The sequence below is a fragment of the Trachypithecus francoisi genome, unplaced genomic scaffold (genome assembly GCF_009764315.1).
Source record: "Trachypithecus francoisi isolate TF-2019V2 unplaced genomic scaffold, Tfra_2.0 Lachesis_group11, whole genome shotgun sequence".
NCBI lineage: Eukaryota > Metazoa > Chordata > Mammalia > Primates > Cercopithecidae > Trachypithecus > Trachypithecus francoisi.
In genome coordinates, this window is record NW_022681456.1 from 94,572,071 (window position 1) to 94,598,866 (window position 26,796).

The window sequence follows — 26,796 nt, forward strand, 5'->3', positions numbered from 1 at the left end:
GCACTGATCTGAGGAGAAGTCAAGAGAGAGAGCCACAGTTGAGGTAATACCAGGAGCAGGGCTGGTAGGCCTGAAGAAATGGTTGACTTATTTTATAACTGTCTCAGCTAGATCTGTATTCTGAAAAATAACAAATATCTCTGTGACCTTCCACAATTCCCTTTAATATATGCAAACCAATGAAAATGGGTTAAAAATGAACAATCTTTACTGATGCAATAACAATTCTGCACACAATTAAGTCATTTAAAAGGTCTGTAATTTCCCCCAATGATCAAATTCACTACCATACCTTTGCTTGGAAAAGGAATTGCAATACAAACAAGTGACGGAATCAGTCATCTTTTCTAGGGTATGTCTCTTTTTCCCATCTTCGGTATTGATGACCAGGAGAGTACCAGACTGTGTCCCAGACACAATCCAGCTTTCTTTTTGAACAGGAAGATGCACCAAGGCTAAGCACAATATTCTACTCTCAGCAACTTCCTGTTAAGAAAAGAAAATATTCTTACAAGGAATTGATTTAAGCTTAAGCAACTAGAACTTGTACAGAATAAAGGATTCTGTTATCAACATACTTAACTCTTTTTGCTTTCTTGCATTTACTTTTAAAAACAATGCCAATTTTATTTAATTTTCAATAATAATTGAGTTAGTTGGCAAACAAGTTTTGTCTATCAAGATAACATCTGAAAGTAAAATTAAAAATTATTGTCCAGTGTGAATTCTCATTCCTTCAAACCATATAAGAATATTATTTAACCTCAGAACTAATGTCGAGGCAAAATATTTATCTCTAGGCAGCAGTCAAAATATTAGGTTGTCTTTTAAGTCTAGAAATTTATCTTATATTTGCCAATACAATGTATTGATCCACTTGTAGAGCCATGCCCGGATCTCCTTTATCCATCAGGTACACCATCCCTGGCTACCATGAGTGTTGGCTACTATAGTTCAGAGCTGTGCTCTTTACCCCAGAATGCCCTCAGATGACAAGAGGCAGCTTGCCCAGAAATGCCTTGAAAGTTACACTACCCCCACCTCTCAGCAGATTGCAGCCAATGACTGACCAGTATGTGAGAATGAAAGACTGGCCCCCTTGCCTGGCGGTGGGAAAATTCTGTGCTACTGTTCATACTCCAGAGCTCCTTGTGGGCAGAGACTGAGGCTAGACCTCCTCAGAAACCACATTTCTACTGAGCTTCTTCCTCTGCCCTTTCTGGCTTCCTTTACTTCCCTCTAAGATTCTCTTTCCTTAAATCACTTGTGCAACATCTCAGGCTGTTTCTGGGTATGCTGAACTAAGACATATACTGTTATCCTAAAGCAAAACACACTAGCTCTTGAATACTCTTGTTCTAACAGAAGGCTAATTGAATAATATTCCTACATTGGCTCTTATTTATTTTTTATTTTGTAAAAAAATTATACTTTTGTTTTTACTTTGTAAAACTAAAATTTGTAAATTTTTACTTTGTAAAAAATAAATTTAAAAAATTATTCCTAAGTAACTTTCTAACTGGTATATGCTTTAAATTACAAAAGATTGAAAGAGCATTGGATTTACCTCAGAAGTGTATCCTTCAGTATTTAAGTCAAGAAATGAGAGCTGTCCTCTGTCGGTGTGCCCACAGCCCAGCCAAATGCTTGTATTCCTGCTGTTGTGATGTGTAGCAACCATGCATTCAACAATTACGTTTTTAGGTAATAAAATGTGTCTCGTCAGACAGACTAATTCAGCTGAATTCAAAATGTCAAAGACCTGAGAAAGTTTAAAGATAATGAAACAGTACTTATCAAGTTAACTCATTTCCCTTGAAAAATCAAACATAGACTTAAATGTTATAGCTCTGCCAAGCAAAACCAAAAACTGTTAAACTGGAACCCAACTAGCTCATCAAGATTAGTGTCTAAACTACACATACAATTACATGAAAAGACAGATCTGTATTTTTAAACTGTACTTGATAGTTTTTGGTATGTGTAGTATTTTTTTTAACTTGAAAATCTCAAGGGTCAATTAAACAGGATTTTAGCAGAGTCAGGAGGTACTCTTCATGCAATTCTACATTGCAGAGCCACCGTAAGTGACAGAAAAACCCTTGGGACAACAATTTAGTCGAGCTTCTAGTAGTTGAAAGGAACAGGAATTTCAGTCTTTGGTAACAAAATTTAGAAGTCACCTCTAGATTCTGTTTTTATGTTTGTCCTTCAAACACTAATGATCTGGAGAGACAGTGTGAAGGCACTGTAAGAAAACGGAACCATAAGTCAGGAAACTGGGATTAGAGGTGTGCCATGTCCACTTACCCACCACTCAGGAGACACCAAGAAAGCCCATTACTCTCTCTGTGCCTCATCTCATAAAGGTGATGAGTTTTCCTGTCTTACCTAGTATATGTTATATTTTAAAGATAAAATAAGTATTGACTTGTTTTTCTAAGACCACCAGAGCGGGCGCAAAGGAACCAGCGACTAGGCAAGGGTAGGAGCAAAACTGCAAGTTTATTTTGGTCACCTAGCTTCAGGGGAAGAAGGGCAAATGAGGCCCCCAGAGTTCTCCGTGCTGCTCTCGGACGGAGTTCCGGCAGTCCCGACAGCAGTGGGGAAGCTGGGAAGTCCGCGCGTGGCACTCGTCCGGAGCGGCTTTTCTGGGAGTGGGAGGGCGATAGGCGGGGCACGGGCGTGTCCGGGGGCGTTCCGCAGGTGCGACCAGGTAAATCTTGGTCTCTTCAGATTGACGTCACCTGGCGCATGCCCAGTTGGTCTGCACCTTCCCGGGCGTCGGCTGCATTTTCGCGCGCGCGGGAAAAGTTGGGGGGGATGAAGAACCCGGAAGTGCGCCATCTTGCCTCCGTTCGTACAAACAGTCCAACCTTTTATTGGTAATAGTGATAAAGGGGCGCCGTGGTCTGTCTGGCTACTTCCTGCTGTTAAGGGGCGTCGTTAAGGTCGGGGCCCATGGTTGGCATTTGGACGTACGGATGAAGAATAAAATAAGGCACAGTATTAGTATAGGAACGAGGTATGGAAGCATTTGTCGGAATATGGGCAAAACCCAGAAGGAAGGTCCCGGCAAGGTTGGGGTGGTAAGGTTTTGTATCTCAGTTTTTTTATTTTATTGAGGGTTTGAATGTTAGTGTCTACTAGGCCTGACTTGTTAACATAATAGCAGCACTCTTCTCCAAGGAAGAGACAAGTGCCTCCTTTTTCAGCTGTAAGCAAGTCTAGGGCTCGCCTGTTTTGGGCAGCTACTTAGGCTATTGAGGTAGTTCGGCGCTGCAGGGAGGCCAGGCTTTCAGCTGATTCCAATAACTAGAGGGAGGACAACAGCCCGTTTTTTTTTTTTTTTTTTTATGGGGGTGTCGTAGTGGCATGGAAAGTTGCTGGAAAAGCTCTGCTACTTCTGCCTGGCTGTATAAAGTTAGACTGGGGACCAAGGACACGGAGACATAGAGGGATCAGTTAATGGCTGTATGGTTAAGAGTTTTAGAGAGAGATCAGTTGCACGAGAAATAGCCTTCAATGGGGGCTGTTTGGCCTCCATTGGGTGCCTGAGTATGATTACCTCAGGATGAATTTGGAGTTGAATAACGGAAAGGAAGGATTGGGCAGTTTGGACAAGAATAGCCTTCAATGGGGGCTGTGTGGCCTCCATTGGGTGCCTGAGCATGATTACCTCAGGATGAATTTGGAGTTGAATAACGGAAGGAAGGATTGGGCAGTTTGGACAAGAAATAGCCTTCAATGGGGGCTGTGTGGCCTCCATTGGGTGCCTGAGCATGATTACCTCAGGATGAATTTGGAGTTGAATAACGGAAGGAAGGATTGGGCAGTTTGGACGAGAAATAGCCTTCAATGGGGGCTGCGTGGCCTCCATTGGGTGCCTGAGCATGATTACCTCAGGATGAATTTGGAGTTGAATAACGGAAAGGAAGGATTGGGCAGTTTGGATTTCTGGTATAGTGGCGCCTGGAGTGTAAGTGAATTGTGGGATGTTTGACCAGTTGTGTTGAAGGCCATGGGCAGGGGGCTGCCACTAGGTGGGGGCCTTCTAAAGCCTCACAGAGGAAGCAGTGGGAGAGATTGGTTATATTCACAGTGTAGGTTAAGTCTAGCCTTTGGCAGATAAGTGCGAGCCATGAGAAAGGGGTCTCTATTGTGTGGAGAGAAGTTTGATAGCCTTAAGGAAGACAACTGGCAGAACTATGTACTACTGAGTGAGACCCCTTTCTCATGGCTCGCACTTATCTGCCAAAGGCTAGACTTAACCTACACTGTGAATATAACCAATCTCTCCCACTGCTTCCTCTGTGAGGCTTTAGAAGGCCCCCACCTAGTGGCAGCCCCCTGCCCATGGCCTTCAACACAACTGGTCAAACATCCCACAATTCACTTACACTCCAGGCGCCACTATACCAGAAATCCAAACTGCCCAATCCTTCCTTTCCGTTATTCAACTCCAAATTCATCCTGAGGTAATCATGCTCAGGCACCCAATGGAGGCCACGCAGCCCCCATTGAAGGCTATTTCTCGTCCAACTGCCCAATCCTTCCTTTCCGTTATTCAACTCCAAATTCATCCTGAGGTAATCATGCTCAGGCACCCAATGGAGGCCACGCAGCCCCCATTGAAGGCTATTTCTCGTCCAAACTGCCCAATCCTTCCTTTCCGTTATTCAACTCCAAATTCATCCTGAGGTAATCATGCTCAGGCACCCAATGGAGGCCACACAGCCCCCATTGAAGGCTATTTCTCGTCCAAACTGCCCAATCCTTCCTTTCCGTTATTCAACTCCAAATTCATCCTGAGGTAATCATACTCAGGCACCCAATGGAGGCCAAACAGCCCCCATTGAAGGCTATTTCTCGTGCAACTGATCTCTCTCTAAAACTCTTAACCATACAGCCATTAATTGATCCCTCTATGTCCCCGTGTCCTTGGTCCCCAGTCTAACTTTATACAGCCAGGCAGAAGTAGCAGAGCTTTTCCAGCAACTTTCCATGCCACTACGACACCCCCGTAAAAAAACGGGCTGTTGTCCTCCCTCTAGTTATTGGAATCAGCTGAAAGCCTGGCCTCCCTGCAGCGCCGAACTACCTCAATAGCCTAAGTAGCTGCCCAAAACAGGCGAGCCCTAGACTTGCTTACAGCTGAAAAAGGAGGCACTTGTCTCTTCCTTGGAGAAGAGTGCTGCTATTATGTTAGCAAGTCAGGCCTAGTAGACACTAACATTCAAACCCTCAATAAAATAAAAAAACTGAGATACAAAACCTTAACACCCCAACCTTGCCAGGACCTTCCTTCTGGGTTTTGCCCATATTCCGACAAATGCTTCCATACCTCGTTCCTATACTAATACTGTGCCTTATTTTATTCTTCATCCGTACGTCCAAATGCCAACCATGGGCCCCGACCTTAACGACGCCCCTTAACAGCAGGAAGTAGCCAGACAGACCACGGCGCCCCTTTATCACTATTACCAATAAAAGGTTGGACTGTTTGTACGAACGGAGGCAAGATGGCGCACTTCCGGGTTCTTCATCCCCCCCAACTTTTCCCGCGCGCGCGAAAATGCAGCCGACGCCCGGGAAGGTGCAGACCAACTGGGCATGCGCCAGGTGACGTCAATCTGAAGAGACCAAGATTTACCTGGTCGCACCTGCGGAACGCCCCCGGACACGCCCGTGCCCCGCCTATCGCCCTCCCACTCCCAGAAAAGCCGCTCCGGACCAGTGCCACGCGCGGACTTCCCAGCTTCCCCACTGCGGTCGGGACTGTCGGAACTCCGTCCGAGAGCAGCATGGGGAACTCTGTGGGCCTCACTTGCCGGAGGCCAACAGACCTCTCCTTACCCACCTTCTTCCCCTGAAGCTAGGTGACCAAAATAAACTTGCAGTTTTGCTCCTACCCTTGCCTAGTCGCTGGTTCCTTTGCGCCCGCTCTGGTGGTCTTAGAAAAACAAGTCAAGTATGTCTAAGCTTTTTAATATTGTCATATGTATATATATACTTGTTATATATTCTGTTAAGTATAAGTGAAATACAGTTGAAAATGAAAAAAGAAGTAAAACAACAAGTTATGAAAAATGTTTACTGTTGACATAAATATAAAAGTTCACGTGACTAACACTGGTGGTAACATAAATTTAAAAACAAATAAGCCATGTAGAAAAGAAAGCATGTAATGTTTGATAAAGTCATTATAGTTGTACTTGACTATTTTTGATCAGAAAATTTAAAGTTGAAACTTTTCCAATTAATTACAACACAAAATCAAGAGCTCCCAACATAAAGATAACCCACGTTTATTAAAATGTGTGTAAGTATAAAACATCACAAGAGTTCTCTTTCAGATAATATGGTGGACGAGGTTACTTGGGCAAATCTTCCAACTAAAAACAATTTAAAATGCTAAATGATTTTTTTAAAAACAATGTATTAAAAAACATTGAAGATCTGATACCATAAGGCATTATGAGGCCAAAATCACAGTGAGAGACAGAAACCAGAGAGGTCAGTTGACCCCTAAAGCCAGACTTGCCCTGAAGACATTTGTCTGCCAAGACAAAGTGAGACAAAATAAATGTATACTCTTGGATGCTTTGTGGGGTCCATGAGAAAGAAGTTATAGTCTACGGCCTTCCCAAGATAAGATAGTCTTAGTAAAGGGACTGTACCCATAAAGCTGGGACCCTAAAGGACTGCATATTCAGCATAAACAAGAAGCAGAAATCAACCTGTCCACATTTCCACCTTCATTGGTATATAAGGAAAGTTGCTTTCGGACTCTGCGGGGAAAGGGGGAGAGGGAGCAAAAGGTTGCTGAAAAACTGCTATTCACAAGCTTGTTGTCAGTACAATTCATAGACTGGATTTACATCAACTAGGCAGTTAAAAAACAAATCTCAAGCCATGAATTGCATTTGAAGCAATTTGCAGCAAGAAAATCCAGCCAAAGATATGCAAGACCTATACGTAGCATTACAAAACTTTACTGAAACACACTTGAGAAGACTTAAGTAAACAGAGAGAATTTATGCCATTCCAGAATAGGAAGACTTGGCCAGGTACAGTGGTTCATGCCTATAATCCCAGCACTTTGGGAGGCCTAGGCGGGAGGATTGCTTGAGGCCAGGACTTCAAGACCAGCCTAGGCAACATAATGAGACTCATTCGATGGAGACTGAGGTGAAAGGAGGATAGCTTGAGCCCAGGAGGTCAAAGCTGCATTGAGCTGTGACCCTGCCACTGCACTCCAGCCTAGGTAACAGAGCGAGACCCTCTCTCAAAAAAAAAAAAAAAAAAAAAAAAGGATACAAAGACTTAATACCATAAGGATATCCTCTCCAGATTGTTTCCATATTAATCTAAGACCAATCCAAAGGACAATGTGGTTTTTCATAAGATTTGACAGCATGATTCTAAATTTTATGTAGAAAAGCTAAGCCTAAGACTGGTTAAAATATTCCTGGATGAGAAAAGTAAATAGGGAGAGACCATTAAAAAGCTACAGGAATTAAGACAGGGTAATACTGGAGGAAAAATAAGCGAGTTGATCAGTGGAAGACAGTGTACATGTGGATATGTGCATTATCTTTAATAAACTACAAAGGGACACATCAGATCAATGGGACAAAAGGGGAGAAACCATTTAGTAAATCAAGCTGAAAAAACTAGTTTTCTACATTAAAAAAAGGAGTTAGATACAGATAAAAATGTCAATTCCAATGGATTAAAAACTTGTCAAAACCAAACTTTTAAAAGGCTTGAAGAAATCATAGGTAAATATTTTTATGGCTCTAAAAGAAAGATGGACTCTACAACAGGACCAAACAGGAATAACTAGAAAAAGAAGGAAAAAGAAGGATTGTTAAATGTATATATATTAAAATTAAGAAATTCTTTTCATTAGTGGGCACCCCACAGGAAATTTAAAAATCAAGCCACGAACTCGAAAAAGAAATTTGCAACATATAAAACCAACAAAGGATTAGTAGGTTATATATGAAAATTTTTTTCTCGTTTGATTTGTAGGCAAAAGAGTCAACAGAAAAATGGGCAAAATAATGGGCAGGCATTTCAAAGAAGAGGAGAGGAGACAGGCATATGGGAGCATGTGGGGTTTTGGCAATGTCCTTTTTCTGTGCTTGGGATGGTGAAAATTATAGGAGGTTTGCCTTATAAGTATTTTTAATTCTGTCTGTGTGTGTTTATTTATGTGTTTAAGTATATGTATTTGAAGATTTTATATATATACACATATATGCACATGATGTTCTGTACAAAATATTAACAAAATTTTATTATAAGAATACCTGGGCAGAAGTAGGCCTTTCTTGAGGATTTTCTTTCAAACACTTTGTAATTAATTTTTCAACCATAGGCCATGGGGCACAACCATATTCTTTAACTGGATCTAAAACATTAAAAAAAATCATGCTAGCATACTAAATAAGTAAGAACACTTAAATTTCCCCTCAATGTTTATAAAAGGTCCAGACATTGCAAAGAAAAATATTATCTCCATAATCCTATATTTATGTAAATTTACTTAACAAAATTAAAGCTAATTTTGTTAAACTGATCTCCACTAAGAGATGTGGAAAAAGATGATTTTTTATGGAATCAAAAGAGACCCAAATAACAATTTAATAAAATAATAGATTTTCATTCTATACCTGCATTTCAAATAGACTTTGGAAACACTTTTACTCATATAATAATTAAGCTTCTACTTTTTATTTTAATACTCAAAGTAGGCAAGCATTTAATCCTTATGTCCTCACAGATGGTTTGTACACATTTGTTTTTTATAAGATGTTGCTTATTCTTCTGGTTGATGCAGAATGCAGAACTGAATTTTTTTTTTTTTTTTAAGATAGAGTCTCACTGTTGCTTAGGCTGGAGTGCAGTGGTGTGATCTTGGCTCACTGCAACCTCCACCTCCCTGGTTCAAGCTATTCTCATGCCTCAGCCTCCTTGGTAGCTGGGACTACAGGCACGTGCCACCATGCCCAGCTAATTTTTGTATTTTTAGTAGAGACAGGGTTTCACCATGTTGGCCCAGCTGGACTCCAGCTCCTGGCCTCAAGTGATGTGCCTGCCTGGGCCTCCCAAAGTGCTGGGATTACAGGCGTGAGCCACTGCACCCAGCAGAGACCTGAATATTTTCACTAGAAAACTAGTAAAATAAAGGAAATACCTAGATTATATCTAAGGTTTATCCAATTAATAATAAGTTGTGTTTTGCCATGATCTTGAAGTTACACTCAAAAAAGATAAAGCTCTATTTCCTGTACATGGCACGTCGTGTACACTCAAAAGTATTTTTTAAATGAAAGGGAAAGCCGAAAATATGAGAAGAGCTAAACAAATTTAAAAGAGCATTTTGGGGTGAGAACCAAAGTAATGGCTAAGGAATGAATTACAAAGTCCTCTAATTTCTTGAAAGCCTGAGACAACCATTCCAAATGAGCTTTGATAACATTAAATACGCATTTACCTATTCTTACTAAAAATTATTATTATAGATCATTCAGTCTTCCATTCCTGCATGTAAATTATTTCACTCCAAGAAAATGAAAACATTCCAGGATAATGAGTACATAGTAATTATTTATGAAAATTAAAAATCACCAAATGCGGAGTTCTAACAGCAATTTCCTTTTCTGAGTATGTTTCTAAATATAATACTAAATACACCAATATTAATTTGGAATTCTTTTAAAAAGCCTAAAATTGCTACCTTTTTCAGGTGATTTTTTTTTTTTTTTTTTTTTTTTTTTTTGAGACGGAGTCTGGCTCTGTTACCCAGGCTGGAGTGCAGTGGCCGGATCTCAGCTCACTGCAAGCTCCGCCTCCTGGGTTCCCGCCATTCTCTTGCCTCAGCCTCCCGAGTAGCTGGGACTACAGGCGCCCGCCACCTCGCCCGGCTAGTTTTTTGTATTTTTTTAGTAGAGACGGGGTTTCACCGTGTTAGCCAGGATGGTTTCGATCTCCTGACCTCGTGATCCGCCCGTCTCGGCCTCCCAAAGTGCTGGGATTACAGGCTTGAGCCACCGCCCCGGCCTTCAGGTGATTTTTATTAATATGCCACAGGATTTAAGAATATTTATGCTTTAAACAAAAAATGATCATCTGTTTAAGGAATTAAGCATACAACTACAATTAAATAAAAATAAAGCTGCTGATATTAAGAAAAAATAATCTTCATTGTAGAGGAAACAGAGCTTACCAGGTAATTTTCCTTGTATTGCTAATTCATCAAACTCATTTGGAAACTTCAAACCCTCTACTATTCTACCTCCAGTTGTCAAAATGTCATAGAGTAGCAAACCAAATGAATAAACATCAGCTTGTTGATTATAAATGACATTTCCTCTGGCAACTTCAGGTGCACGAAACCCTGAAAGTAAGCAGATAAAATAAATATGCCCAACATCAGGGCTCATACATCCAAGGAGGCATACACTTAGGCTCTATGCCAAACAAGAGAGTCAGGAAGAGACGTTCTAAACCAGGCTGTGTTATTTTTATAACCAGGTACCTTGATCAAGTCAATTAATTGTCCTGTCTCATAACATCTCATCCCCCGAGGTTGACCTCAAAGGACAATAAAATCCTTTCAATCTTTATTATAAGTATCTTCAATCTTCAATAAAATACCTTGAAGGATACTAAGGATAAACATTCAATGGTAAGTTATTAAGTAGTATTTCATAATTAAGAAATAAAGCTTACTAGGAAAACCTATATCATTTTTCTCATTCCTAATATTAACTATTTCCAGGACAGTGTTTTAAAAACAGGAGAGATGAGCAGAAAGATTTCTAAACTTCACTCCAACTCACTTTAATCTGACCAAAATTCTAACACTCTCATTATTTCCTGAACTTGTCACTTTGCTCCTTCTACCCAAAAAATAAAAAATAAAAATAAAAACAACAACTAAAACAAAAAAAGCCTTCTCTCTTGGGTTCATGCCTGAAATTCTTTTAAGAGGAAATAAATATTTTATTCTACAAGAGATAAATTACTTTTAAATTCTTCAGAAAATAAGAGTGATTTCAACATTTGTGATAATAATAAAAATATAAACAACCTAAAGAAATCCAATCACAAAGGGAAATGGTTAAACAATTAAACAATGTATACCATGCAGTAACTTAAGGATCACTTTCTAAGATGATACGCTATGACATAAATTAAAAGAAAATGTAGGACAGAATCCTGGATAGACAGAAAGTTATCAAATATGTGGAAAAAATCAACTGAATTATTTTCTTAGCTGTGATAATGGTATTACAATCATGTAAGTAAACATCCTTATTCTAAAGAAATACACACACTGTTCAGAGATGACATGGCATGATGTCTACAACTTAATTTCAGCAATTCATTCATATGCAAACAGAGCAAGAAAGAACAAGTAGGGCAAAAAGTAAATAATCAATGAATTTATGTGTAGGGTATATAAGTGTATGCTGTACTATTCTTTCTTTCTTTTTTTTTTTGAGATGGAGATCTCATTCTCTTGCCCAGGCTGGAGTGCAGTGGTGTGATCTCGGCTCGCTGCAACCTCCACCTCCTGGTTTCAAGCGATTCACCTGCCTCAGCCTCCGGAGTAGCAGGGATTACAGGCGCCCACCACCATGCCCAGCTAATTTTTGTATTTTTAGTAGACACGGGATTTCACCATGTTGGCCAGGCTGGTCTTGAACTCCTGACCTCAAGTGATCCACCCACCTCAGCCTCCCAAAGTGCTGGGATTACAGGCAGGAGCCATTGCACTTGGCCTGTACTACTCTTTCAACTGTTCTGTAGGCTTAAACATTTTCAAAATAAAAAGTTGACGGGAATGTACAAATTAAAATCTAAGAAGAAAATATCCCAATATAATTATTATTTCATTTGCTAAAATTATCTGTACATTTTATCTTCCTTTTTATTTCGAAAATTTTTACAATGAACTTATATGATTGTAAGAGTAATTTAAATATGCAGCCAGAAAAATATAACAAAGTATGAATTCATAGCCTTCAAGGAGTAAATGACTGAATTTGCAAACAGTTCTATTTGACAGAGAGACTACCAGCAAAAGATGGAGCTCAGCAGTCCTCACCATGCTGGAAAAGCATGAAGAGCTGGAAGGGTGGAGACATCGAATTTGAGCATGATTAACTCCTACTACACTAACTGATAACATTCTCCCACATATATGCATGTAAATAGATTGTATACATAGTAACATAGTAATATAATTACATATAATTATCATGTAAATTAGCATAATTTATATACTAGATTAAGTTACAGATACAATGTTTCAGACCTAAATATATTATACATTTCCTTAGAATAAGGGCATTTTCCTATATAACCATAATATCATTCTCACAATCTAAGTTAAAGAATTGCATAATTAAGATAGCTCTAAAACATATCCCTAATAAAGTGCACCTGTGACATAATGTAAACAAATCACAATAGCTCCTAATTCATCTCTCTCTACTATTTTACAGATGCCTTATTGAATATTTCATTTGATATGCACAAGAATCATCTGTGGTAGACAGATAAGGACTTTCTATTTTACAAATGACATAATCCTTTCAAAATGTATGTATTTTCCCAAGGCCACACAGATAATGAACAGCAAAGTCAAGAGCACTTAAAAATAATGAGCTACCCACACAGTCACTAGTTCATTAACAACCTTTATGCTTCCCTTCTTAGAATGTGAAAGAGATTTGGGAGGTTTATTTAAATCTTAATCAGTTATTTATCATTCATTGAGCACATTTATTAGGTATCTATTTTATCCAGGTACTATTCAAAAACTACTAAAATGTTCAGCATATTTTTTTCTTGATAAATGCACTGTGAGAATTTGGAATCACAGGCTCTTAAAGCAGGAAAAGACTCTAGGGGTCATTTCATCTAATTCTAAATTCTCATCCAGCGCACACATCCTTTTAGAATAGTTTTTACCCCTCTAGGCAACAATTCAAAGATCGTAGAGCTGTGCAGAAGGTTGGAATTTTTTTTCACAATGAGTCAGAGAACTCTGAGAAGATAACTGTGAAGATATGGAAATGAATATTTACTTCAATATGGAAATGCTTTGAAACTTCTCATCTTCCCCCTTTCAAAGTAAGTATCTTCATTGGCACGATCTCTAGCATGAAAACATAATATTATTTATAGATTCATCAAGTGCCTCAATTCTAATATAATACCCTTCTAAAAGCTTCTTTAAATTCTCCCAGTGAATCTCTAGTGTTCTTGATTGCACTAACAATTTCCTGATGAACGTCATGCCACTATTAAGCGGCAGAGCCAGTTTGGTGCTTGGCAAATGTTCAATATATTGTTGCCAAATGAATGAATAAATGAATAAAAAATAAGTATAATTTCCCCTTGGAGAATTATCATAATGATTATAATGTTAAAATAATTGAGAAAATATGATTGTCTAAAAACTATTTTTAGAAATAATTTTTCAGAGAAGCCTGCATTTTAACAAATGCAGTAAGTAAATAAAGAAAGGATCCATAGATGAAGAATAAGAGAAATTTATGAATGAAGTCTGAATATATATCACATTGTGTACTGAAACATATACTTTATTTTTTACTTTCAGAGAAGTATGAGTAGAATATGTTCCATAATCTCCATCAGATATTCGTGTATGTCCAGCCAGTAACATTTTATTTACCCAAAGACTGTAGTATTTATGTGGGTGTGTTAAATAATATCACATTAGTTAAATGTTAAAGCCATCAGTCAGCATTCATCTCAGTCAAGTGCAATTGCCACCGGACCCAGAATTAACTGTCACTCCCAACCGAATATGATATAAATATATCCATTTGACCGAGTTAATGCTGAAACTCTCCAAGTTATTTAAAGGTGAAAATATCCATACCATAATTATTTTCAAAATATGGACAGACATGGCACCACGGCCCTTGTCAATAATTGCATTGTTTCTGTTTCTGCGTCCCCAGCTATCACAGGGCTGGACAGGAGCTCTGCTCTCAGGCTGCTTGGGTATGCATTTTGTCTTACAGTTTTGTCCTATAGGATCTTGTAAATGTTTTTGAATACTCTCTAAACTTTAATCTCTGTATCTATAGACTAGAAATAGTAATAGCACATATATCAGAGGGTCCTAAGGATTGAGATGCTCAACTCATGGACAGAGCTAAGCACAAGCCCAGCACATCACTCATGCTCTGGAAGGTTCTTTTCCTATTACAGCTGTCACAGACCCACACTCATAATGCACACACTTTGGTAAGAGTTAGTATAAAACTGCACCCAAAAAGTTTAACAAATCCATCATCTTTTGTTTCTCTAGAAGTTTCCATGTTAAAAGATGTAACATTAACAGGAAGATTCATTAAACAGAAAAGACAAGAAGATAACTGAAATTGTATGAGAGGGAACTATTTTCTTCCCAAACAGAACTGCTTTGGGGAAGAAAAAGTTTGGTGATGGTAGTACTAGTAGCAGTATTAGCAGGAGTGAGAATTATTGTTATTTAAAATTGGAGGCAGAGTTTAGGGCTAAGATAATTAGAAGTGCTCTAACAATAACAGAGTAATGATAAAGGGAAAATCTAGGTTACAGCCAGAAAAAAAAAAAAAAGCTTCCAAAGTATTAAGAAGCCTATGAGAAGAGTGGGCACAAAAGATTAGGCCCTGGGTTTCTGTCATGATCTGTCTCCATATTTATGTTACCACCATTCAATATTGGAGATTAAAAGGGATCAGGAGCAATTGTGTGGCTTAGTATGAAGAATCAGATGGGTATTACATTTTAGACAGGTATTGAGCAAAACCAGAAGTCAGATACTGAAAATGAAAGGCCATGAGTCTGAACCAAGGTGAACTGAGTGGGCTGCTAGCTGACCCATACCACAGAGCGGAGAAGCAGAGCTCAAGTACAAGAGCACAGCCCATAGGGACCCGAGAGTTCCACTGTCCAATTAAGTAGACAAGGCTTCAACAACAGATTTTCACCCCATGAACAGAAAGACTCGGTTGGGAGATGCAGAAAGAAGAAACTGAGTGGTCCCGTCCACCTTCATGTCCTATGACAAAAATGAGCAGATCTTCCAAAAGAAAATCACTGTCCTGTGCCCACTTTTTTCAGGTGAGAATATATGAGGTCTATGGAATTTCATCCTTTAAGATTGTTTTTCCAAACCTCTCATTGACAATATTTGCTATTCATGGCTCTGTTGTTTTGGTTTGACTTTTTTAATAGGGAAAATTAAATAAGCTTCTTCATGTTAGAGTCACATATGGTTTAGGAGAGACTATAGAATTTAAAGCCAAATATCTCTGGATCTGGTTCTCATTCAGACTGAATTCTTATCTCGGCCAATTACTGAGTGATATTCTGCAAGTTATATAATCTCCCTGAGCCTCAGTTTTCTCATTTGGCAAATGAGAAAATAATAGCTAACTTTCAGCCCTGGCATGAGGGTAAGAGATCTTGTCTCTAATATACCTGGCACTGGGCCTGACGCACAGCATGGTACTGAAAAAAATGATAATTAATTTCACTAAACTACACAGAGACACTCTCAGCCAGAACATACACTTTGAAGTGTTTATGAGAATACACAGTCTACTTCTAAAATGTACCTATGCAAAACAAAAGAGTATATATGTATTTGGAGCAAAAATAAAACCAGGCATTGGAATCTGGAGCCATTTGTTTATCTAAATACAAAAGTTGAGTGGGCAGGAATTGAACTAGAACCTTTTCCCTAGTGAGATATCCTCTAGCATATTTTCTTCTGTGTCAGGCATGGTGATTTAACTGAGTTGCAATCATCAAGATGATGTACAGCCACCTGTAATTTTACTTACAAATAACTAACTATATAAAGTTTCCCTAAAGATAGAGTGATCCCCCCCTCCAAACAAATGCCAACCCCTAAATGTTGTATTTCCTGCTCAAACTGATGTCTGAGACAACATGTCTGTACAGATCACTGGCCCCATAACTGCTTTTTAGGAATCTGAGCTTGATATCCTGATGAATTTGAGTAGAAGAAGTGGAGTGGGAACTGAGAAAGGGAGGGAATATTCCTGGGGTAGATAGTGATGTGCACAGAAACCCTTTGAAGGGTCAGGGCCGGCCCCCTGTACTCCAACATGTATATATTTCTGCAGCAAAATGTATGCATATTCACACTGGGCATGAGAAATAAAGACTGTAATAAGCATCAAGTCAGTTTGCTTAGGTTTTGACACCAAATTAGTTATTAAAAAAAAAACTTGGGGTTTTCAGAGTTATGAAAAAGAATTTGTGGACCTGAATTTGATTTGCCTCACAAGTGTCAACAGTACCTAGACTGAAGTTTTTGCTGTTACTTCTTACAACCTCTAGAGTATCTAAAGAATCTAAAAATCTAACTTATAAAAACATAACTTGATATCAAACGTCCTCTTCTTTTTTATTCAGTTTTTGCCCTGAAAAATTACATCAATTGTCTTTTTTCCTATAAAATACAATGATAAAAATCACAATGTAATGTTTGCAATTTTTCACACAGTAAACCTCTGTTCCCAATGTGATAGACTCTGGTTTCCTTTTGACTCTTCTGAACTCATATCTGAGGTCAGTGGTTATCCATCCTGAAGACAGAATTATGAGACAAACCTGATCACCTACCTGGTGTACCCTCTGACGTTTTTATCCCCATTCTACAGCAGTACTGAGCAATGCCGTAGTCAGCAATCTTTGCAATGATGGCAGCATTGGGATACAGTGTGAAAAGCAGCACATTGTGGGGCTTCAAGTCTCGGTATATAATCATGGCTGAGTGGAGGTATCTGCCAGAAAATGCACAGGAAATCTTATTCAAATGTGATTACATTATAATAATTTCTCTCCTAATTTCCTTAAATACACATGTCCATTATGCCAAGCATCAAAAATTCTGTGCTCACTTTGACCCTTAAAGTTAAGTGGTATTATAGAAGAAAATCAAAACATACAAGTCTAATATTACAAAGTAAAGTTATGCTTTAAAAAAGGGTCAAATCTGATAAGCGAATGATTTCAATTTTAAGACAAATCTATCTCAGGCAAAGACCCAATTTTTGGAGACTTTTCTTTAGTATATATGAACAATTACTTAAAGGCAATTCTGAATTCCCTCAATAATCATGTGAATATTTTAGCTATTTCAAATAAGTTAAATAAGAATTGATGGGATTTTGTTGTACTTGCCATTTATTTAATAGTTTTGATTTTCTTAAAACCATATAGAGGTTTAGCTCAGATTTAAAATTTTTCCTCTTCTATTTACCATTGATATTTATTTTTCTGACCAAAATGTTTCCCAACGTTTGGAAAATATTTTCTACTTTTTGGATGAAAACAAATGAAAAATAAGACTTTTGCTTGCTATTAGTCTCTTCTTCTGTTTGAGTATATAATTTACCATAAACCTAATCATGTTAGATATTAAGGTTAAAAAAGAGTATTTTGGGCTGAGTTAGAATGAATAAAACATTGTCTTGGAAAAGATGATGGGTAACATTAAATTCCATCCTTTTGGAGACTAACCCATGCAATCATGAGCAACTAGAGTTGAACATTTCAGGCAAAGAGTAAAAGCTAGTTAATACAAAAAAATAACATAAAGTTTTCGTCTCAACCAGGTCTTATCCATTCTGGAAACATGGTCAGTGAGCTTACCATGTCTCAGCTACTAATGCTATTATCACATTATATGTCTATAAAATTCTGATTTCCAACTCTGTCTTCTCTGCCCCATGATGTCAAATTGACTACAGCATTTCATGTGATGTCACAGCTATGTGACAACCTAGGTTGAAAATAATTTTTCACAAGACTTAATGGAGTTAAATTTAAATTCTTTGCTTATTCGTGACTGTTAGTTTTGGCTCACATTATATCAATTAATAGTTACTCCATTACCTAATACCAATCACTTTTGGAAGGATTAGAAGAGAGCGGCAATGATACCCTGAACTTTGAATTGTATGATGGCCTGGAGAGTACACATTATTTAATTGCATCAGCTAATACAGCAGAAGATTCTCTCTCTTCCAGGATGTAGTTGGGACATTTGACATTAGGCCCATTCATTTCAATATACCTATTTTGGGCTGAAAAAAATAAGATAAATACACTAATGAAGTTGACCTTCACAGTAAGTAATGGGCTTGAAAGAAAAATTTACTAAGGGCTTACTGAAAGGCCATTAGGTACTCTTGCCATGCTGAAGAGAAAAGCTGAGAGATTAAGAATAAAAAAACTAAAGCCAAGTCATACATCACTGAACAGTATCCAAATCCTTTATAAGACATGCCTCTCTAAGTATATTTATAGAACACAGACTCAGAATACTTTCCAAAGGCTAAAAAGGAATAGTTAAGCTTAATTTGAAATAATGTCAGTGGGAAAGAGATATCTTGGTTAGTTAAAATGTTCAATTATAGAATTTAATCTTAAGAAGTGCAGTTTTAATAGCTTTTAATAGACTAGCAAAATAGCTTTTGAAATAATAAGTAGGGATCTTTCCTTCCTGACAATAATTTAGCCATAATTTATACATTGTGTAACCATGACTATTGTCAAATATTTTATTAAAACAAACTGGTTTATATTAAGTTAAACAGTCATTCTTTGATTGTGATTATTTTAAGAGTTGCTAAGAAACTTCTTTCTTCATAGCTTAAAGTAAACTTTATCTCATTCTGAATAGAATTATTCCAAAAATAGAATGCATTCATTCATCTGACAAATATGTACTAGGTATCTATGAGGGCCATTTAGTATACAAAGCCATCTTTGTATATCTGCTCTCTTGAGGGTGTCACAATCCAGAAGGATTGTGCTCAAACAGTCCTCAAACAGGTGTTCAAGCAAGGTTCCAGAAATATGTAACTACCACATGCTAGGGAAGCACAGAGGGAGAAAAACATTGAGGTAAAGACAGCAAAGTTGAGTCTCCCACTAGACGGTAAGCTTTCAACCTCAAGAACAATATAATATCTAGCTTTCCCTCTTTAGCACCTAAGACAATGTCTTGCACAGAGCGTGTGCAAGAAACACAAGTTAGAGAAGCTAACACTTCATGACACATTTGAGCTTCACAGTAGAGATGACATGTGAGGAAATTCTTAAGGAAAATGAGCTCTCTAGGCAGACAACTTGGTGGAAAGAGAAGAATAACAAATACAGTGATGGAGAGACATGAGCATAACTGAAAATTCAAGACTGTCAGCATGGCTAGAATGCAGTGTGGGCAGTAGGATGGCAGGGGCTGCAAAGGGAAGCAAGAGGCATACAGAAAGAGCTTTGATGCTATGCCAAGAGTTTGGATGCACTTTGCAGATAAGTGAGAACTGCCATGGAATTGCAAGCATAAATTGATTTTTATTTTAGAAAAGAAATTCTGATAATTCCCTGGACATGCTGAACCAAGGCAGCAGTAAGCGGCATAAAAGTAAATGAATTGACTAAAAAGATAATGCAAAATAGAGTCAAGGACCTGGTGGACAAATGCATAGTTGCTTTTGGGGAAAGGTGTTTGGCCTGGATGGGACAACAAGTATCCTGGCCTGGCAAGTGTGGGATATAGCAGAAATAATAGATTTATAGTGGGTGATGTACCAAGGCAGTACATTCCATTTTGAAGATATTGAAACACAGAAACATATAGAAAACAGAGGTGATTATATTTTCATAAGTTTTATAGAATTATGATAAAGAGTTCAAAGGAAGTGGATTGAATTGGAGAGGTAAGCTAACAGGTAAAAGCAAGATGGAGGGAGAGCACATAACGTGAAGAAAGTTCTTGTATGTCACTCTAAACAGCTCCAGCGTTCAAGGGACTCCAAAGGAGCATGATTTTCTTTTCTGTGCTAAAACATACTTGGGAAAATAAACCTTAATGCCGAGTTTTAAAAATTACTTAGTGCTGTTAGAAGATTGATAGATACTGAAATCTACTAGCCTTTTGTGATACAAAATCCAGAAAGCTTTTCTGGCATTAAGCTAAGAACAAATTAGGCAAATTATTTTAAATATGCTGACATTTCATTTACTTCATCAGAAACTGCTGGATTTGTTGTTTAAAGTAAGGTTTCACAGAACTAGAATAAGTCATTTTAGAGATAAGGTGTTTCGAACAGTGTTAAGCAAAAAAAAAAATAGCAATTCTTCACTTTATAAATAAACACTTCGCGGATTTGTGGAAGAATTAGGGAAAAACTGAACCTAGAGTTAGTTAAATGAAGGAAAGAAGGCATTGAAATACAGGAGACTAAGCTGCACTTTACCTACATTAATTTAACCCAAGGTTCCCCCTGGTGTTCAAAAGTAGAAATATCAACTCAAATGCAAATCCCTGCCCCCTGTTTCATTTCATAACCTGGACAGTTTTCAGTAGTTTCTGGACCCTTTCAGGAAGGGACATTTCTGGATACTACCTAAAAGGCATATTCATAGCATTTCAGAAGAGAAGGAAAGTTGCATACACTGCTTGGCTACTATGCACCAGGCACTGTTTTCCTTCTTTCCTCGTTTCTCCCTCTTCCCCTACTGTCAATACAATAATTCTGAAGGCTTACTATTTTAGGAACTAGAGATACAATGGTGAACAGGATGAAAAGTCCCTCCTTTAATGGTACTTAGATTCTGATGGCAAGACAGACAATAAATAAATTTTTTAAAAAATGAAAACATAAAAAATCCTAGGCAGCAATACTCCTATAGAGGCTGGAGAGACAAAGGGTCATCGGGGACATCCTCTGTGCTGAGAGTCCTCAATGAAAGGATTCATATGATCCTTTATAATAAGTAGAGAGCACATCTGGGAGTCAGACATTCCTGAGTGAAATCAATAGCCAATATAAAGCCTCTGGTATCTGCAAGGAACCTCAGGGATAGGAGTGGTTGAGCACCCTGCCCAAGAAATAAGGCAGGGGAGGGTTGATAACAGAAACAAGGCCTGATCCAACTTTCATGTTAGAAAAATCACCCCAGTAGCTGTGTGAAGAATGGGATGTATCATGAGACAGAGATTGAAGCAGGGGACTGAAAGGCAATGAGAGATTATACTGGCTCAGATGTTAGTGAGAGAAATTGTTAGAAGCATTAAGATATATTTTGGTGGCAGAGCTGAAAGATTTGCTAAAGGATTAGCTATGAAATGAGAGAGAAAGAAAAGAATGAAAGGTGACTCTCAGGTGTAAAGAGGTGACTGGGGTTGGGGAGCAATGGCAGAGAGGACATCAAGAGTTTCATCTGGAATGTCTTCCATTATTACAGAGGTCATCACAATTTTATGCATTAAATATAAGTCATGGTTCACAGACTATTCAAAAAATAGGAATCAGAGATATAAAATCACAGTTACTAAGTGTGTGGAATAGTGATTAATCCCAGGCCTTTTGTCTTCAAAGACAACATTTTCCACTCCAGTGTGCTCCCTCTCCAAAGCTTGCTCTGGCTGCATGGATAGGTGTGCCTCTGAGACATGTGAGATGGTCATACCGAAGAATCCAACGTGAATCACTCTAGTCCCCTTGAGAAGTATGGACTCATCTTTCCTCACTGGAATCATGTAATTGACCCTCAATTTGATACTGTGAAGCCTAACTTATACATTTGTACAGAAGGCAGATCAGTACAGGGTGAAAATTATGGGTTCCACAGCCGAACTTGTGGGTTCAAAGTCTATTACTACTTGCTATGAGGTTCTACATGGTTTTCATACTCTTATTTTCTGAAATTACCAAATTTGATCAGGGAAATGGTAGTTTTCATTCAAATTGTTTGTAAATTGTTACTGGGGCACGGTGTTCCTGGGAAGTGTTCTCGGAACCTGAGGGTAAGTCTGGGGTCATACTTGTCATGCACTGAATGTTAAACAACACGACCTGCTTACCTCAAACCATCAGCCACATGGAGTGCAATCCTGTGCTGTAGGGTTCTAGTGAGGCTGGCTTTGTCCTGCTGAAGCAGGCGATCCAAGGAACCCCTGGAGGCTAACTCCATCACCAACATCCGGGGACGAATACCAGCTGCCAGCAAAGATATCAAACTGGGGTGGTGGAGGTGGCAAAGCACCACCAGCTCCTGCAAAAGTCCAAAATCATATAAGAGTAATTCACCATCAGGTCTTACCCACGTATCTCCTTCTTTAAAGTGCATCAACAGGGTGACTATGGATTTCTCTGGATGACTGGATCAGAGCAAACTTTCCATTTCTTCTCTGAGTTTTTTTTTACATATTTTCAGTAATAAAAAGCTGGTTTTGAAACTACAGTTGACCCTTGGACAACATAGGTTTGAAGTGCCTGAGTCCACATATACATAAATTTTCTTCCACCTCTGCCACTCTTGAGACACCAAGACACACCTTTCCTCTATCTCCCCCTCCTCAGCCCACTCAATGTGAAGATGATGAGGATGAAGACCTTTATAATGATCCACTTCTACTTAATGAAGAGTAAATATATTTCTCTTCCTTATGATTTTTTAAATAAAATATTCTTTACTCTAGCTTGCTTTATGGTAAGAATGGAGTATATAATACAGATAACATCCAAAACATGTGTTAATCAAGTGTTTGTGTTATCAGCAAAGCTTCCAGTCAACAGAGGGCTATCAGTGGTTCAGTTTTTGGGGGAGGTCAAAAGTTATATGCAAATTTTTGACTGCACAAGGGGTCAGCACCCCGACCTTTATGTTTTTCAAGGGTCAACTGTATTGTCAGAATTAAATTGTTAAGTTCTATTTTTCCTTTGGCTCTGCTTTTGTCAGACATCTAATGCAGAAACAGTGCACACAGTACAGTCATACTAATGGGCCATGGCAAACTCGTCTGCTGAATTCTAGTTAGCCACAGAAGCCTTCTCAGCCCAGGATTCTCTATAGCCACTACTAATCAGCTGCAACTGGCATATGAGGAAAAATCTGCCTGTAATCTCTGGTTTAATGACTACAAAAGTTTACCGTGGATAACGCTCAACTTCAAAGAAATATATATCATCCCCTCCTGAAAACTCTCTGAAGACTTCTCATTTTTCTTAGATGAAAATCCCATCTACTTCCATGGCCTCACCGCCTGATCTGATCATGCCCAGGCCTCCCAGACCTTCTCCTTTCCCCCTCCCCTTCATTCACCACCCTTCAGCCACACTGGCATTCATTCAATCCCAAGCTGTGCTCAGCTTCTTCCCATCAGAGGGTCTTTGCCTGTGCTGACCCCTCTCCCTAGAAATCCCTCCACCCTTCACATGGCTGAAGTCTTCTTGGCATTCAGATCTTAGCTCAAATATTACTACATCTTTGGAGTGGCCCACCATGGGCCACCCTTACTAATGCAATCCCTGGCTGCAACAATCTCTCTGCAATTCAAAAAAAGTCTGAGATACATTTTGGCTTGAACAGAGGGATTGGCTTCATAAGGGTGACCCGTGGCGGGCCACTCCGAGGATGTGGTAGTATTTGAGCTAAGATCTGAATGGCAACAATCCTCTCTGTGGCCCACATCATGTGAGACTTCACAGCCTCTTTTATGACATTGTTGGACTTGAATTCCAGATTCACTTTATACTGTTTATTGCACTTTACTCTGAAACTGTAACTCCGTTGAAATTTATAGCTTATGTGATGTTAAATTGATTCATGCTTTAAACTGTGATCGCTGTAGAAGTGCTGCTTCTTAACAACCAGCTTCAAAGATGTGGAGTAGCAGCACCCACCGATTTATCAGGAAACTGAAACTTGGAGAATTCTGCAAGCTGAAGAAGAAAGGCTGAACACCCTGAGAGGGGATTTTCCAATAACAAAGTTTCAGACTGTGATCATATTTGCTTAGTAGATAAAATCTTTTCTTAATGCCCATGTCTGATTAGCTCAGTTGGTTAAAACTGATGAGAACAAGTTAAGTTAGCTCTACTTATTTTCATAGGCACAGACAGAGGCCTAATCCAAATTTTCTATCCTGGAAAAGCAACTCACTGATTACAAAGAAAAAAGAGCATAATAGTACAGTATAACATAGATCTGCCCCATGACTACTGGCAGAATGACCATCAAATGTCATTTTGATTTCTTTATGTTGTTGTCTTTTTTTTTTTTTTTTTTTTAAGAGAAGAAGCACATTATGCACACTGTTTTTTTTTTTTTTTTTTTTTTTTTTTTTCAATTTCTTCCACCATTCCCTTAATTTGCCTCCCTGCCTATACACTAATTGGCCCTGTAGACATTTTTAATGTACTGACTTCCATCAGAGTTCCCCAAATACATTGTGTAAAATTTGAAATGCATGCTGACAACTAACAAACAAGGCTAAAAAATCAATTTATATAACAAATTACCTACACATTAAAAGAGATTGTCCCAGATTTGTTTCACAGATAAGCTTCTATATGCAAAATGTTTAATTTGCTTCTAGAACTACAGTGTGACTGTAGTTACTAATAATTAAAATGCCCCCAGGATATTTTGTACACACATGAAATTTTCTATTACTCAGAGTAACTGAAGTAGTGTAACTATGTATTTTTTAAAGGTTACAAAATTTTTAGTGTAGCCACTAAGAATTTTTTTGTAATAAATCAAAGGAAAAGTAAGGATATATAGATTCCAGAAATACTGGAAGTATTTGAGTTCTGGTATAAGATGGAAAAATCAGCATTGAATTTTACTTCCTCTCTCACCCTGTTTCTATTTCTCATTCCTAATGTCAATAAAGACTCAGAAAAAGAAATCCCCAGTAGAGAGTACAGGAGTAACCACTGTTAACTAACAGTGTATATTCCCCTTCCTTTCCTCCTAAGAGTACTATGATATTTGCTGAGGTACTCAACCTTTACCCATGCAGCCCATGGACTTTAGTTCAGGCAGAACTGACCCCAACATCAGCCTCTCAGAAAAGGTGAGAATATTCTAAGTAACAGCACCCTCAGGGCCACAGTGATCAGTTCGGTAACAGAGACCTAAAGCCAATTAGCACAGAGCATTGCCCTGAACACAGTGCTTGTTGAGAAAAGCACAGGTGACTCAACTGGGGCTGAGAGACATTTATTTATTTAATGGGTTATTATGTAGGCCATTTGATTCCTTTGAAATGCAAGTCCTCAAAAGAGGTGCCCTCTTTTCTTCTGTACTTGGAATAAGTAATTGTGAAGCCTAGAACCAGTTTACCACAATGGGAAAAGTCCTTCTGAAGAAATTAAACCAATATAACAAGGTTAAATTAATTTTAAAGAAAATTGGCCAGAGTAACTGGAATAAACCAATCCTATAGTGAGTACCTCCCATGACTTTTTTTATGGATGAAAAGAAGATAATTTATCTGATAAGCTCATTGCAGCAAGTTATTGATCTATGAAGAGATGTAGAACAGAGTCTGAAGTATCTAGAACAAGCTTGTCCAACTCGTGGCCTGCAGGCCACATGTGGCCCAGGATGCATTTGAATGTGGCCCAATACAAATTCATAAACTTTATTAAAACATTATGAGATTTTTTTTGTTTACTTTTTTTTTTTTTTTAGCTCATCAACTATCGTTAGCCTGCCTTCCTTTGGTAGGTATGGTCTCAGCAGTCCTGGTCCTCCCTGCCCACGTAACCTAAAAACAGAGCATCCCTAAGCAGTACACAGCCCTTCAAAGTCTATGGTCTACCTTCTTATTCAGAAAGTGGTAACTTGAACAAGCAAACCTACATAAATGTGAATAATGCCCATTCTAGTTATCTTTAATAGTCAATACAGTACTCCACAGATATGAAGTCATCCAAAACTACTCAATTTGGAAAACCAACAATATAAAAGAGAAAAATCAAGGTGAACCCATAGAGCAAATGACCTCAGAGAAAACAGCAATAATGCAAGTAATACAAAAAATTAAATTCCAATTGATGCGAACAGAAACACTTGAGGATATTTCACCCAAAAATATGGCTACAAAAGAACAAGGAGAGGCGATGGAAAGAATTGCTGGAAGTGAAAAATATGATTATCAAAACAAAATTCAGCAGAAAACTAAATAATAGATGAGGCAATTCTGAAAAACAAACTAGAAACCTGCAAGAGATAGTCAAGTAAGTAACACAAATTATAGATAAAACTCGAAGAGGGAACTCAAACATGGATGAGATAGACCCAGAAGGCTTATCATCTAATATATACTCTTGGAGCAATGGCAAGCAATAATGAATCATAAGTAACTAGATACAGGCTCCAGAGAAGGAGAGGCTTGACAGGGTTTAGCTTACTACTATATGTATATTATATATCCTATCACCTAACCTGGTACATAGTAGCTGTCAATAAAAATGATTAATAAAGGTTAGGGAGGAAATAATAAATAATAGAAGAGAATACACAGAAGACAATTTTTCACAAAATAATGAATTAGATGGAATGAAAAACAACCTACACACAAACATATACTTGTGAAGGTTCAGAACACTGAAAACAAATGAAATTCAAAAGATCAAATTTTCAGTTTTTAAAATGAAATTAAAGGTAGCTTAGATAGGAGCAAACATGACTGACTGCAGACTTCTCATTAGCAACAGTGGGCACTAAAAATCAGCGGAATTTTCTTCAAATTTTGAAGAAAAATTATTTCAAACCTAGATTCCTAAAATATAAAGTGTGATAACATATCCACCACATGGGAGGGCAAAATTAAGATATTTTTAACATGTAAGGACTGCAAACATTTACCTTACAAACACCTTTTCTTAAACAAATTACTCAAATATATTCTTCAAC

General features: G+C 38.1%; 1 protein-coding gene across 1 annotated transcript in view; it reads right to left on the reverse strand.

The window, feature by feature from the left end:
- The window catches only part of LRRK2 (leucine rich repeat kinase 2), a 160,294-nt gene that overhangs the window by 16,076 nt on the left and 117,422 nt on the right, over window positions 1–26,796 (reverse strand). Inside the window, exons 40-45 of the mRNA XM_033222425.1 lie at window positions 21,950–22,140; window positions 16,696–16,856; window positions 10,238–10,408; window positions 8,319–8,419; window positions 1,568–1,762; window positions 293–486 (exon numbers count right to left, since the gene is read on the reverse strand). Coding sequence (XP_033078316.1) covers window positions 293–486; window positions 1,568–1,762; window positions 8,319–8,419; window positions 10,238–10,408; window positions 16,696–16,856; window positions 21,950–22,140 — 1,013 coding nt within the window. The remainder of the gene's footprint in view (window positions 1–292; window positions 487–1,567; window positions 1,763–8,318; window positions 8,420–10,237; window positions 10,409–16,695; window positions 16,857–21,949; window positions 22,141–26,796) is intronic.